Consider the following 14098-nt stretch of genomic DNA (forward strand, 5'->3'; position numbering starts at 1 on the left):
TTTTGTTTGATTGTTTTGGGGAGGAGCCAAGGCTGACCTCAAACCCACTATGCAGCCGAGGATGATTTTGAACTCCTGATCCTCTGGTTTCCCTTCTACAAAGAGATTGCATGGACTGCCCAGTAGCCCAGTTTGGCCTTGAACTTTTTTGTTTAATTTTTAATTAATTAACTTTTGGTTTTTGGAGACAGGGTTTCTCTGTGTAGCCCTGGCTGTCCTGGAACTTGCTTTGTAGAGCAGGCTGGCCGCGAACTCAGAGATCCACCTGCCTCTGCCTTCCCAGTCCTGGGATGAAAGGGGTATGCCATTAGGCCCAGCTGGTCTTGAACTCTTAATCCTCCTGCCTCTGCCTCCAGGTTTCTGGGACTATCGGCATATACCACCACATACCCATCTCTTGCTTAACATCTTAAAACATCTGCACAGATTTCATGTCTTATGTTAAAATATATTCCATGTTTATTTTACTATTAAAACTTCCCTACCCAAATGTTTTTTGAAACGATGCCCTTGGCAGATGCACCACATATATTCTGTGGCTTCAAGTATCCTGGTCAGTAACATTTAGCCCAACCAAGAAATACAGCACTAGATGGTTTCTAAGGCCTCTGGTCCCAGGCAGACTGGAGTCGTCCGGCTGGACAGGCAGCAGGTAGTGGAGGAGGCTCATTTGAACATTATACCTTTGATTTGACCAAGCTATAGCCTGGGGTCATGCCAGTGGGTCCCATAGCCACACATCTTTCCCTCCATCTATCCCCCAATAAATAGCATAAAATTCAATCACAGAAGCCCCAGAATGCTGGAGACAGATGTAGTGGCCATGTTTTCTTTCCCTCCGGGTTCTGGGAGCTGCCTATAAGAGCAGACAGATATCCCAAGGTTGCAGAGAAGGGCTCTAATGATTTCTCCTTGCCTGATGGGTCCTGGCTCTGTGGCTTCAGCCTGGGGCTGTGAGTCCCTCCTATCCACCATGGGTATGGCGGGGTCTTGACCTTTGCCCATAGGGCTAGTTGATCTGTCCAACCTACTATCCTGTAGTGTAGGCTGGGAAGGGTCCATCCCAAAGTGTAGAAACTCCACTTGGGCAGTTAGTCATCTGAGTAATGGTTCCCTGTAGGGAAGAAAGAAGAACAGGGAGAGGGATCAGGTGGGGCTGGCAGCTAGCCCAGGACTCCCCTGCCCCTGATGCTCACCCAGGACATTGAACTTGCATAGTGGGCAGGTCTGCTGTAGCATCAGCCAGGGGTCCACGCAGTCTCGGTGGAACTCATGCTTACAGGGCAGTACCCGGAGCCACTACAGGGTGGGGGAGGGGCACAGGCTCTAGATCAGATCTAGACCCGTGCCCTTGGCCTGGGCTAAGCGCCTTCCCCATTATGTTAGCCATAATGAGGACTGGAAGAAGGTCCTGGTTGGAGTATTGAGGGTCTCAGGAGCAGGATCTGGGATGCCACAGGTCAGCTGGTGGCTGACCTTGCCCAGGCACTAACCTGCTTGTTACAGAAGTTATCTAGACAAACAGCACAAGTCTCAGTGCCGGGCTCTGGAAGGCTGTGGGCTGTCCTGCTCAGCCGGCAGCGCCGGGTCTTGAGGGATGCTAGTCTCCGAACCACGCGGCGCTTAAACAAATCCCCCTGTGGGAAAAGGATGGCCACAGTCTTGCAGGTCCAAGGGCTGTGGGCACCAGGGCCTCCACAATCCGGCTCCCACCTGGCCTCCAGGCTCCTGCTGGTTCTGTCTTGATGCCTGCCGCTGGGCCTGAACCACAAGGCCTGTGCACAAGAGCATGGCCACAAGCAAGATGGCGTTCCAGAGCTGCTGCAGGGGCTTCTGGGGAGGGAAGAGGATGTCGGGGGCTCTGGGGCTGCTCCACATGCTTCCCCCAGGAGTCGCCACCCCCCAGGAACACTGGTAACAACGCAGGTGACAGGCACTGAGGGCCGCTGTCTCTGCAGGCTCCGCCCCACCTACCCACATGCTTCTCAGGGTCTGCCCCAGCTGCATGGAGAGCCACATCTGTCCTTAGTCCTTTGCTACTCTGTTCCCAGAAAGCGTAGATTTCCTCCTGGTATGTTCTCAGTCTCTACCACCCCCCCCCCCCCATCTAAGCTGATGTTCACCCCTGAAGCTGCAGACGCTGGTCCGCCTCTATCCTGCGATCATTTCTCTCTCCAACCACCAGCACACAGGCCCCAGCCCCATCCAGGGACTCGTGCGGCAATCTGACAACACCATGCCCTCCTTCACTGTCTTCTCCCTCGTCATGTCCACGCCCTGCCTCATCCCCCCTCTTGAAAACTGTTTGCCCTTGCCCTTGGCCTTTCAACACCTTTGGCCTACTGTTCCAGGAGCACGCCCCGCCCCACCCCGCAGGGTGAGTATGCCCCCTGCCCAGCCCTCCTAATGCCCACTGACCATGGGCTGCCTTGCTGCTGCCCTGGGTAGTCGTCAAGGCCTTTTCAGTGCTTGAGAACTAAGTCTGACATGGCCACATTGTAGCCTCCGTCTTTGTGGGATGAAACTGAGGAGGCAGAGTAAGCAAGCCGCATGGGCTCTCCCACACAGGTGCGCTGTTTCCCACAGAACTTAGCTGTGCTGTAACTAATAAACACCATCACTTAAAAACTCAGCTTCTCAGTAGCTCTCTGTCTTTGTCACAGCATACAGGGTGGGACATCCTAACAGTCTTATGAAAGTCTGGTACTTCCCTGGGACTGCTCTTTCTAACACGGGTTCAACTCCCATCCCAGCAGGGGAGGGGTACTAAAGCAAGCAGACAGAAAGCCACCATCCTAGACCAGGTTGGGGTTGTGAAAGGAGCCCTTGCTTGGGGTCAAAGCACTGGAGTCATCCTTTAGTGGCGTCTATAATCCTCTCCCTCTCCCCTCTAATCACAGCGGGGTGGTGGCACCTGTTCCAGGAAACTCTGGAGCACTAGGTTGGCCTCAGGTGCTTTTGCTATGACCTGGAAGGGTTTGTGGTTCACCCCTACAGAAGGACGGTATCTATCTGCTCCCCAGCCAGAGCCCAGGCTGGGGCAACTGGGCTGTATCCTGTGCTACACTGGGGCAGGCCGATCAGCAGGGCATGCTGAATGGCCACCAAGGCAGAGTCACGATGAAGCTGGGCTATGAAGCACCCGGCTGGAAGCCCAAGGCAGGAAGAGGACAGGCAGGGCCCCTCCAATAAGTCAGTCAAGGTGCTGCTCGGCACAGCTTCCTGATTCCCAGCTCAGGGTGGGAGCTGGACCTGGGGCAGCGCTTGGCGTCCACTGTTCATCAGGGCAGCTATCATTTGGACGCCTCATCTGCCATGGCCACCCCCAACCTGGCTGGCAGTACTTTCGCAGCTGTTCCCTGCCAGCCTGTCCTAAACACTGTACAGTCTCACCTCCAGGCCATCAGGCCCTTTCCCAGCCTGCTCCTCTCCCAGATGTTGCCTTTCCCCATGCCCCTCACCAGATGCCTCCTTCACCCAGAGGTCTGTGCGGTCCACCCCAGCGTCAGAGAGTGTGCATGTGAGGGCAATAAAAACACTTGGCCTCGGGTTGTTCAGCTACGGTTTAGGAGCCAGGGTTTAACTTGTCTGACTTCAAATCGTTCAGTGCGGTCCTTGTCATGAACTACTGGAGGCTGCACACTAGGAGACAGGGTATGTCCTCCTCCCCCCAACTTATACAGCCCAGGGTTCAAGAAATGCTGTGGATTGAACTCTTGGAAGCTAAACACTAGGATATGTGGACACAAAGTCACTCTCTCCAACATACCAGGTTGGATCTCCTAAGAATGCCGAGACAGGGGTTGGGGATTTAGCTCAGTGATAGAGCACTTGCCTAGCAAGCACAAGGCCCTGGGTTCGATCCTCAGCTCAAAGAAAAAAAAAAAAAAGAATGCCGAGACAGTCTGGCAAAGCGCAGCTCTGACTGAGCAGATGGAGTAAGGCTGTGAGCAGAGGACTAGAGGGAGACGGTCCAAAGCACGAAGGTGGGGTGAGCTGAGAAAGTTCCACCATCCAAGGACTCGTGTAGTCGGAGAAAAGGGGAGTGAACACCAGGGGCCGACAGGGCAAGGCCCAGAGGCAGGAGGTCAGGGGCGTACAGAGCCGGTGAGTAAGGCAAGGGAGCCGGGACTTGGAAATAAGACTAGAAATAAAGGAGCAGTCGGGGTAAAGCTCTGCAGTAGAACACTTCTCAGCATGTACATGCCCTGGGTTCTTCCCCAATGGAAAATAAACGGAACACATACAGAGCTGTGAAGACTCCCGTGCAGAGGGGAACAAGACATCAGCAGCTACCACTGTCCACGACCCTAGGCCAAGTGTCCCCTCAGCGTCCACTGTACCATGTCACTAAGTAGTCAGCTCTAAGATATGCAGGGTTGTCCTTTTAAGGCATACGTTTGGCCCCACCCGAGCCTCCAGCCCTAGGATCCACTGGCACCTACCTGCTCCTGGGCCTGACCACCTCCCAGGCACACCAAATCCTGCCAGCCTCCGTAGCTGTCCTTGGAGAGGCCACAGGTGGTCCACAATGTCAATTTCCACTCGATGTTGGCTGACAGGGACTCTCTACTGGTGATCTCAGCAGTAGCCTGGGTCCTCCTGAGAGGAGGAATCACGGGATGAGGGGGTGAGAGGACAGAGAGAAGGACCCTTGGGAAGGAAGGCCCAGATTCATCTACCTGGTTCTGCGGTGGATACCCCCAGGATATTGTCATCGCAGGCCTTCTGATTCGGCTCCCAGGCCTTTCCTGGCTCTCACCCAGCCAGACCAAGGAACAGCCTATCAACCAGGCATCCAGCTTCCTCATGCTGGGCTGGTCCCTCTGTGCATAAGGCAACTCTTTTCCCAGGTCCTGCCTCTTCCTTCCCACCTCCTCCCCCGTTTTCAACCGTGGACAGTAGTTTTAGGGCTAACAGGTCAGGTAAAGGCCTTCTCCAGAGATACCCTCTTCCCTTAGTGCCCACTGGACTCAGAGACCCACAGCGCCAGGCAGCAGACCACCCAAAGCAAACCCAACTCACTGCAGAAGTGCCTCCAACAGCTTGGTGACATTGGAAGAATAATGGAGGACAATCACTGGCCTGAGCAGAAGCTGAGATATGTCCAGCTGCGGGAGACAGGGAGGTCAGCAGGCTTTGGTCCCCTGTCCCCTTACCTGCTCACCCTCACAGCCCATTCCAGTTTACCTCTCGGACCACACTATGGTTTAGGATGAGGAGAAGCAGGGCAGAGGCCCCCAGGAAGAGGGCACGGCGCATCTGCAAGAGAAAACGGAAGGGGAGAAGCTGCCACACCTGCCTTCCCTGTGGCCCCCCCACGCTCAGGAGCCTGACTGCTGGATAGACTAGCTCTAAGCTCCCTCAAGCCAAGCCAAAGCTAAAGCTGAAGAGATTTGACAGCCAAAGGTAACACACGATGGTTGTGGACTGAGGCAATTTGAATTATGAGACGCAGATTACAGTATTTTAGAGATGTTAACTTTCCTAATTTCGGATACCATAGTTACATAAGGAACATCCGTGGTTTTAAGAAATTTGCACATTATCATGTATGTGTGAAACGTCCATTCCTCCCGTTCTGTAGGATCCAAAAAACCTTGTCATTTGCCCTAGTCCTGGCAAAGCATTCTCCCCACCCTTGCTGACTCCAATCATGTATTCTGAGAACAGGTCCTCTTTCCCCAGCACATCTTCCACCTCCCCATCACACACTGCTTTGACGCTCCATATGGGGGTCTCCTGACTCAAGCCAGGCCTTCTCTGGAAGGCTCCTCATAGGCCACCTGGTAGCCTGGCTCCAGTAGATGTTATGAAAGCATTTCCTTTTTCCCCTTCCCTCCAAAAACCCTTTGCACCTGCTGGACCAGGGCCTTGGGACATGCCTTCCGGCCACTGCCTTGATTCTCCTGGTGGAACTGGGCGGCTTGCTCTTTGCCCACATATGCCACTGCAATCCAGCCGTCTACAGGTATCTCTTGCTCAGCATCCACGACGTCCATCTGTGTGAGGAGCCACGAGAAGAGGGAGGCAAGGGGAGTGGAAGAGGCAGCCAGGGTCTGACAGGGGTTGCAAGGTCAGGGTGTGGGAATGAGTTTGGAAGGGGCATGTGGATCTCAGGTCTGTGAAATCCTGAATGCCAGGAAGAGCGGCTCTGGGCTGTCAAGGATGAAGACGGATTCTGGGGAGCCCTGTCTATGCGTGGATGGGCATGGGCATGTTTTGGCAGGGTTGAGCTCACCAGCAGCAGGCGGCCGCCCAGCAGCGGCTCGGGGTCCGCTTCAGGGCCGATCCTGACGCCCTCCAAAACCAGGGCGTCCTGCCGCGGCAACTTCACGTCCACTCGCACCGTGCGGGCTCCGCCCCGCCCCGCCCGGGCCGCCGGCTCGCTGCCATCCGCCGCGGCCCCGGGCCCCGCCAGGCCCAACCACAGAGGCAACAGGGGGAGCAGCAGCAGCAGCGGTGACGGCGGCGATGGAGGAGGTGGCGGCGACGGTGGCGACCTCAGCGCGGGGCGATCGGCAGGGCCCATCGTCGGACCGAAGAGCTGGCGAGGCCGTGGGGTGGGGGGGTCCCAGGCGCCCGCAGAACCGAGAGCGAGGCCGCGCCGGACGGGGCGGGGCGCCGGTAGGGGCGGAGCCGCGGCCGGCGGGGGCGGGGCGCCGGGAGAGGGAGCTGCGTGCTTGGCAGCTCCGCGCGCCCCCTAGTGGTCCATGCGAACCCTAGGGCAGGCGGCGGAGGATGCTGAGATGCAGCCGGATCTCTGACAGCAGAAGGCTCCGGGGAGCTTGCCAGGTTGTCAGTGGAGACAGGTGCTGGGTAGTCGCAGGACCTGAGAAAGGCAGGAACGAGGGAGGTGTAGGGCCTGAGCTGATGGACCCACGGTATAGCCAAGACTATGTCATATCCTCCTCCCAGTCTGCGTTTCTTAATAGAATCAAATAGCAGGCGGCAGAGAATCAGCGACGGAGAGCAAGATCGAGGCCATGGTCTTAAAGGAGCAGGGAGAAGGGCTGGCGCGTGAGGCTGGACAAACCACACAGAGCCATAGTGGCACTGAGAACTGGACAGCTCTCGTCCGTAAAATGAGCTTGATCTAAACCTGCACTACTACTCCACGTCTAACATAATCCCCAATGCTTGCTGGATTGTGAAGGTTCCATTTTTGTACTAAAATTTGTCCTTTACCCTGAGGGCTGTGGTTGCTGGGAGCTGACTCAATCTGAAACTTGAGCCTTTTACAAATTGTACCCTGATAAGAGGGCAAAGAGCAGATGAGCTGCAACACATCTCCTATTTTCTAATAAAATATTCAAACCTATGTAAAATAGAAACCTGCTGAGCTACCAGTATGTGATGACCAAAATATTTCTAAAGAAATAGAGATGTATAGAAAAAGTCTGCAAACAGGGAATTGACACAAAACCGACCAGCACACACATTAACCTGGTCTGTCAAGGACGTGTTGCTTTTGGGGAGATGGGAGGAGATGGTATGGCTTGCTCTTTGACAAACTGCTACAAAGTCAGATAACCACTGGGGAAAGAAGTGGTATTGGCCAGTTGGTGATGGCACATGCCTTTAATCCCAGCACGGAAGGAAGAGGCAGGTGGATCTCAGTGAGTTCGAGGCCAGCCTGTTCTACAGAGAGAGTTCCAGGACAGCCAGGGCTGTTACACAGAGAAACCCTGTCTCAGATAAATAAATAAATAAATAAATAAATAAATAAATAAATAAATAAATAATAAAAATAAAGACAAAAGTGAAATTAGACCCCTACTGCACAGAAAACAAATTCATGTGAATTAAAGACTGAAATGTGAAAAGTAAAATGTTAACATTTTAAATAAACAAGATTTGGATTATTTCAAGGTCATGAGAGTATTCTGGTTTGATCTTGTTTTTTCAATAACAGAAAAACTATATTATCATGGGCATGGCTGTAATCTCAGCTCTTGGGAGAGTGAGGCAGGAAGATCATGAGTTTGAGGTCAACACCGGTTACACAGTGAGACCCTGTTTCCAAAACTGTAAAATGGTGGGGCAGCCACTGGAGAGATGGCTCAGCAGGTAAGAGCACTGGCTGCTCTTCCAGAGGTCCTGGGTTTGGTTCTCAGCACCTCCAGCACCCACATGAACTGCCAGTTCACAAACCCCTGTAGTTCCAGTCCCAGGAGACCTGCTGCCCTTTGTAGGCACTGCGTGAACACGGTACACAGCTGTGCGTGCAAACAATCATAGGCATAAAATAAAAATGAAAAAAGTTACTTTCTCCTTTTGGTTTTGATGTTTCAAAACAAGGTCTCTCTGTGTAGCCCTGGCTGTCCTGGAACTCACTCTGTAGATCAGGCTGGCCTCAAACTCAGAGATTCGCCTGCCTCTTCATCCAGAGTGTTGGAGTTAAAGGCATGTGCCACCACTGCCCTGCTGGAAAAAAAAGTTCTTAAATATAAAACCATGTTGATTAGATTGTAACATGAATTTCGAAAGGTCTTTTAATTAAAAAAAAAAAAAGCGGGAACCAGATATTGGGGTGACAGCTGAAAGACCTAAGAAGCAGAGTGAGCCCCAGCCACCACCTCTCACCTCACCAACTCCTCAGCCTGAAAGAGCTCCAGCTGAAAGGGCTTCTAGCCGAAAGGGAGGCTTCTGCCGAAAAGCCTGTAGCTCCTGTCTCCTCACGCCTTATATACCTTTCTCCGCCCAGTCATGTCATTTCCTGTCTCAGCTTTCCTAGTGCTGGGATTAAAGCCGTGGGACTCCCAAGTATTGGGATTAAAAGTGTGTGCCACCACTGCCTGGCTCTGTTTCTCTCCTGAGCTAATCTCATGTAGTCCAGGGTGTCTTTGAACTCACAGAGATCCAGACAGATCTCTGCCTCTGCCTCTGCTAGGATTAAAAGTGTGTGCCACCACTGCCTGGCCTCTATGTTTAATCTAGTGGCTTGTTCTGTCCTCTGATCTTCAGGCAAAGTTTATTAGGGTGCACCATATATCACCACATTAGATGGCTCAGCCGGTGAAGCCTGATGACCTGGTGGCCTGAGTCTGATCCCTGGGACTCACATCATAGATGGAGAGAACCAACCCCTGCAATGTCCTTTGACCTCCATATGTCTCGTCATTCCCACACCCACAACCACATTTTCACACCTGTGCCATGACACAGTGCTCCCCTTACACACAAAACAAATGTCAAAGTGTGCTGGATAGTTTTATGTCAACTTGACACAAGCTGGAGTCATCTAAGAGGAGGGGACCTCAATTAAGAAAATGCCTCCATGAGATCAGGCTGTAAGCAAGCCTATAGGACATTTTCTATTTCTTAATTAGTGATTTATGAGGGAGGACCCAGTCTGTTGAGCAGTGCTATCCCAGGGGTGCTGGTCCTGGGTTCTATAAGAAAGCAGGCTGAGCAAGCCACAGGGAATAAGCCAGTAAGCGGAACTTCTCCATAGCCTCTGCATCAGCTCCTGCCCTGACTTCCTTCAGTGATGGACTGTGATGTGGATGGAAGTGTAAGCCAAATAAACACTTTCCTCCTCAAGTTGCTTTTGGTCATAGTGGGGTTTGTTTTTGTTTTGTTTGTTTGTTTTGGTTTTTCGAGACAGGGTTTCTCAGTATAGTTTTGGTGCCTGTCCTGGCTTGCTTTGTAGACCAGGCTGGCCTCAACTCACAGAGATCCACCTGACTCTGCCTCCCGAGTGCTGGGATTAAGGTCGTGCACCATCACTGCCCAGCTTGGTCATGGTGTTTATCACAGCAGCAGTAAACCTAACTAGGCAAAAAGTATTAATAAAATAAGTTATATTTTATTTAAGTTTATATGTCTATATAAATAGACAATGTATCCATGAAAAAATGAAAATACCAAACTAAAGTGAGAAAAGGGCTGAGGAGATACAGTGCAGGCATAAGGACTCATGCAAATGTCAGGTGGCCAACTAGAACTTGCCTACAATCCCAGCCCCTGGGAGGCAAAGTCAGAGAACCCCTTGAGCTAGCTAGCTATGATTCAGGTGAAAGACCTACCTCAATATAGAAGTAGAGATCCAGCTAGGAAGATATCAACTTCAACCTATGGCCTCTCCACATGCATGCAAATATGTTCCCCCAACACTCTCATGTACCTACATACATGAACAAGAAAACCCCTCCATGAGTATGCATGTAAATAAAGTGATAGAAACATGAGCTCCAAACTGGAAGAAGATATTTGTAACTAAATGACTCATCCTAGAATATGTAATGCACACAGAAGAGAACAAGATACCAGTAAGGACTGGACAGCCGAGGAAACAAGAATGGTCAATGTGGAAGAGTGTGTGTTTGGGAGAGTGTGTGTTTAACATGCACGAGGCCCTGCATTCAGTTCTCAGCTCTGGGAGGGATGTTAAACATTAAAATGAATTATTTGGAGGCGGATTCAAGACAGGGTTTCTCTGTGTCACCCTGGCTGTCCTCGAACTCTGTAGACCAGGCTGGCCTCAAACTCAGAGATCCCCTGCCTCTGCCTCTGGAGCGCTGGGATTAAAGATGTGTGCCACAACCACCCAGCAAAATTAATTATTGAGCAGGAAAATACAAATTTAAAATCCTGTGAAAGATTAACTGGAGTCTGATCATGTCAGGTGCTGCTAGGGATGTGGCATCTCCACACAGCTGGGGGGCAGTGTGTGTGTGTGTGTGTGTGTGTGTGTGTGTGTGTGTGTGTGTGTGTGCAGTTTTGCTGTACTAGCAAGGTGCAGTCACACTGGAAAACTATCAAAGAAAACTGGAAGTAAACATTTTTAGGTATTCTAGTACTAAATATATAGTCTAGAATAATGATTCTCCACACAGACAGAATATTAGTGGGTTTTTTTTTTTGTTTTTGTTTTTGTCTTAAAAATAAGTCTAACAAAGCCCAAGATAGATGGGGGCTGGAGAGATGGCTCAGCAGTTAGGAGCACAGTTTGCTTTTCCAGAGGACCCAGGTTCAATTCCCAGCACCCACATGGCAGCTCACAGCTGTCTAGAGCTCCAGCTCCAGGGGATCTGACACTCTCACACAGACATACATGCAGGCAAAATACAATGCACAGGAAAAAAAAAAAAAAAAGCTCTCGATGGTGGCACACACCTGTACACTCAACATTTGGGAGGTGGAAGCAAGCAGACAGTGGGTTCAAGGCCAGCCTGAGCCACAAAGTGAGACCCCTATTGGCAAACAAACAAATAAAACAGGATGCTGTGGCAAGTAATCCAGATACTTACTTAGACTGTGGCAGAGGGATCAGTTGAGCCAGGAGTTGAAGCCAGCCTTGAGAACACAGTGAGACCTGTCTCCAATAAATAACCCACTCCCCCAAACCCCTGACCTCAGACTTTAAATCAGTACCAGCACCTCTGGAGGTAGGTTTGTTTTTGTTAGTTGAAAAGGTTTCACAGAGAGATAATTCCTATGTACAGTCTCAGCAGAGAACCAGCCCACTGTGATATACAAAACGACAAGGTTGCATTGGGAAAGACTAAAAATAGCTCAGCTCTCCATCACTAGGACAAGAGAAATAATGGATTCTTCATATGTAGACAATCATACAACAGAAATAAATGTTTTTGCAGCATGAATGATTCTTACAGGATGCTGAATGCAAAAAGCAACTTCGCGCCTTTAATTCCAGCATGGGGTGGGGGAAGGTGGGGGAAAGGCAGGTAGATCTCTGAGTTTGAGGCCAGCCTGGTCTACAGAGTGAGTTCCAGGACAGCCAGGGCTACATAGAGAAACCCTGTCTTGGAAAACCGGGGAAAAAAAAAAAAAAACCCAACAACAACAATAAGCTCATTGGGCTATCTAAGATCAACTCACATAGGTCAATCTGCAATGTCTTTTCATATACCAGCAAGGAACAATTTAAAAAATAAATTAAAGCAATAATCTAACTTATAATAATAGTGGCATACAAAATAATGAAATACTTTTGGATAAATACAAACAAGGAAGTAAAAGACACATGCATGAAACTACAGAAATGCACAAGAAGACCTTAACAAACAAAACCAGAAAGGCACCAGTGGTTAGCGGAATTAATCTTGTTAAGGTACCAGTGCTGCCCAGAGCACCTGAAAGACCCAGTGCAATCCCAGCACAACAGTGGTGGTCTTCAGTGAAGGAAGAACCCAGCCCCTAACAGCCAGAACATATTGAAACAGAAGGATCAAGTCAGAAGATCCATGCTCACTTAAAAGTCCAGGGCTACACAGAGGTGGGGGTGGGGGGTGGGAAGGATGAACCTTGAAAACATGATGCTAAGAAGACTTAAATTTCACACTTATGCCGGGCGGTGGTGGCGCACGCCTTTAATCCCAGCACTTGGGAGGCAGAAGCAGGCGGATCTTTGTGAGTTCGAGGCCAGCCTGGGCTACCAAGTGAGTTCCAGGAAAGGCGCAAAGCTACACAGAGAAACCCTGTCTCGAAAAAACCAAAAAAAAAAAAAAAAAAAAAAAAAAAAAAAAAAAAAAATTTCACACTTATATGAAATATCCAGAAAAATGAACCCCATAGATACAGAAAGTTTACTGGTGGCTGGAGGATGAAAAATGACTGCTAAATGGATAGCGAACGTTTCAGAACTAGAAACAGGTGATGATTGGACAACACTATGAATTACTAAATGTCACTGAATTTCCCATTTTAAATAGGTTAGTCTTATGTTCTGTGAATTTAATTTCTCAATTAAAAAGAAAACAATCCACCACACCAGCTGAACTATACTTTATAGGGATGTGATCATTTATAGTAAAGCTATGAAGAAAATCAGGGAGACGAGACATTCGATCATCAGAATGGGGTACAGTGGTGCTGGGATCCAGCCGACGGCCTAATGCATGCCAAGTAAGCACTTTGCCCCTAACCACACTCTACTTTTAAATCATATGAGTACTCTTATGTCATTTATTATTATTATTATTACTACTACTACTACTGCTACTTTTAAAACAGGGTGTTGCTGTGTGGGCCAGGTTAGACTTGAACCTGTGATCCTCTTGCCTTAGGCTCACTAGTGCCCAGCTAGTCTATTCTTTGTATATGTCATTAACATACGCATATGTGAAATAACGCATCATAAGTTGTAAGATATACTCTAAAGGATCTCCGTGCTCTTTGAGACAGGCTCTCACTCTAGTACAGGCTGCAGCCCCCTAAGAGCTCCCTGCTGATCGTTCACTTTACTGTGTTCCTCCACCGGCTCTTAGGCTGTGTAAAAGTCACTCGGGTGGGTGAGGCCTGCAACTGTGTGGCCCAGGGTGGCTTTGAACTCTTGATAATCCTTCTGCCTCTGCCTCCAAGTGCTGGGTTACACGCATGAGCCACCACACCCCGCTTCCACTAAGAGTCTTTCTTCTTTCGTTTTGTGACTATTTCAGCCCATTTGTATGCCCCAGAGACAGGGCTGCAGAGATCCACTCTGCCATCAACAGAGCTGCTGGCTCTGCCTGTTTCTGTTTCTGTTTCTTGCTCTCTGCCCGACCCTGAGGCCTGAGCAGAGCATCCTCATTGGCTTACCCCTCTCCCCAAACAAACGACCCAGAAAGACATAGAGCCTTGCTCATCCTTGACCCCTGGGACACATTTTGCGTCCCAGTAAATATCCACATCCCAGCCTTCCATCAGTGGCAGCCAGAGCTCCCTGAGAAAGCACAGTGGGTGATTAAAGGTACCCTGCGCTCTGTCTTCCCCTGGAGTGGCCTCTCTTATCGTGGAGGCAAAGATTAAGAGCATCATTGTAATGTGGGTCAGACCCCCTGCTGCTGTGGGTGTGGTGTGGTGTGGGTGTATAAAAGAGCAGTGTTTCGGAGGACAGCGAGCCCAGGGAATGGGCAGCTAAGTCTAGGACACTGGCTGCAAAGAGCCTAGGACATTGGCCCAACCTGGAGTGGACTGGAGTGAGGCAGACCACCTGGCCCCAGGAATGGATAGACAGGATGCTCAACTCTTTCAACCTCTTTGAAGAAGTCAGGCCTGCAGCCCCCAGCTTGCTTACTTCTAGGACAGAATGGGGAGCAAGTGGGGACAGGACAGCCTTGCTCTTAGCATGTGCCTCCAAGCAGGCCATCCC

General features: G+C 50.4%; 1 protein-coding gene across 4 annotated transcripts; it reads right to left on the reverse strand.

The window, feature by feature from the left end:
* Positions 1 to 434: 434 nt before the first annotated feature.
* On the reverse strand, positions 435 to 6635 carry Rnf215 (ring finger protein 215). Of its 4 annotated transcripts, none has more exons than XM_028870665.2 (9): positions 6242 to 6635; positions 5859 to 6002; positions 5191 to 5262; positions 5026 to 5111; positions 4446 to 4602; positions 1714 to 1833; positions 1494 to 1637; positions 1197 to 1299; positions 435 to 1114 (listed from the first exon to the last, which is right to left on the reverse strand). In XM_028870665.2, exons 1-9 carry the CDS (start codon positions 6530 to 6532, stop codon positions 1092 to 1094), a joined length of 1140 nt encoding a protein of 379 aa, XP_028726498.1. In that variant the 5' UTR covers positions 6533 to 6635; the 3' UTR covers positions 435 to 1091. The 4 variants fall into 4 exon arrangements, with proteins under 4 accessions (XP_028726498.1, XP_028726499.1, XP_028726497.1 ...); XM_028870666.2 differs by having other exon boundaries at positions 1215 to 1299; positions 6242 to 6628; XM_028870664.2 differs by having other exon boundaries at positions 435 to 1299; positions 6242 to 6628.
* Between the last annotated feature and the right edge of the window lie 7463 nt (positions 6636 to 14098).

The sequence above is a fragment of the Peromyscus leucopus genome, chromosome 7 (assembly GCF_004664715.2).
Source record: "Peromyscus leucopus breed LL Stock chromosome 7, UCI_PerLeu_2.1, whole genome shotgun sequence".
Lineage (NCBI taxonomy): Eukaryota > Metazoa > Chordata > Mammalia > Rodentia > Cricetidae > Peromyscus > Peromyscus leucopus.

What these genes read in the sequence shown, in the direction of transcription:
- Rnf215 (XM_028870664.2), bottom strand. Translation starts at nt 6,532, where the DNA reads ATGGGCCCTGCCGATCGCCCCGCGCTGAGGTCGCCACCGTCGCCGCCA. An exon ending in ACCATAGTGTGGTCCGAGAG is followed by an intron (nt 5,112 to 5,190) that starts GTAAACTGGAAT and finishes TGTCTCCCGCAG; the next exon opens with CTGGACATATCTCAGCTTCT. An exon ending in CTGTTGGAGGCACTTCTGCA is followed by an intron (nt 4,603 to 5,025) that starts GTGAGTTGGGTT and finishes TCCTCCTCTCAG; the next exon opens with GAGGACCCAGGCTACTGCTG.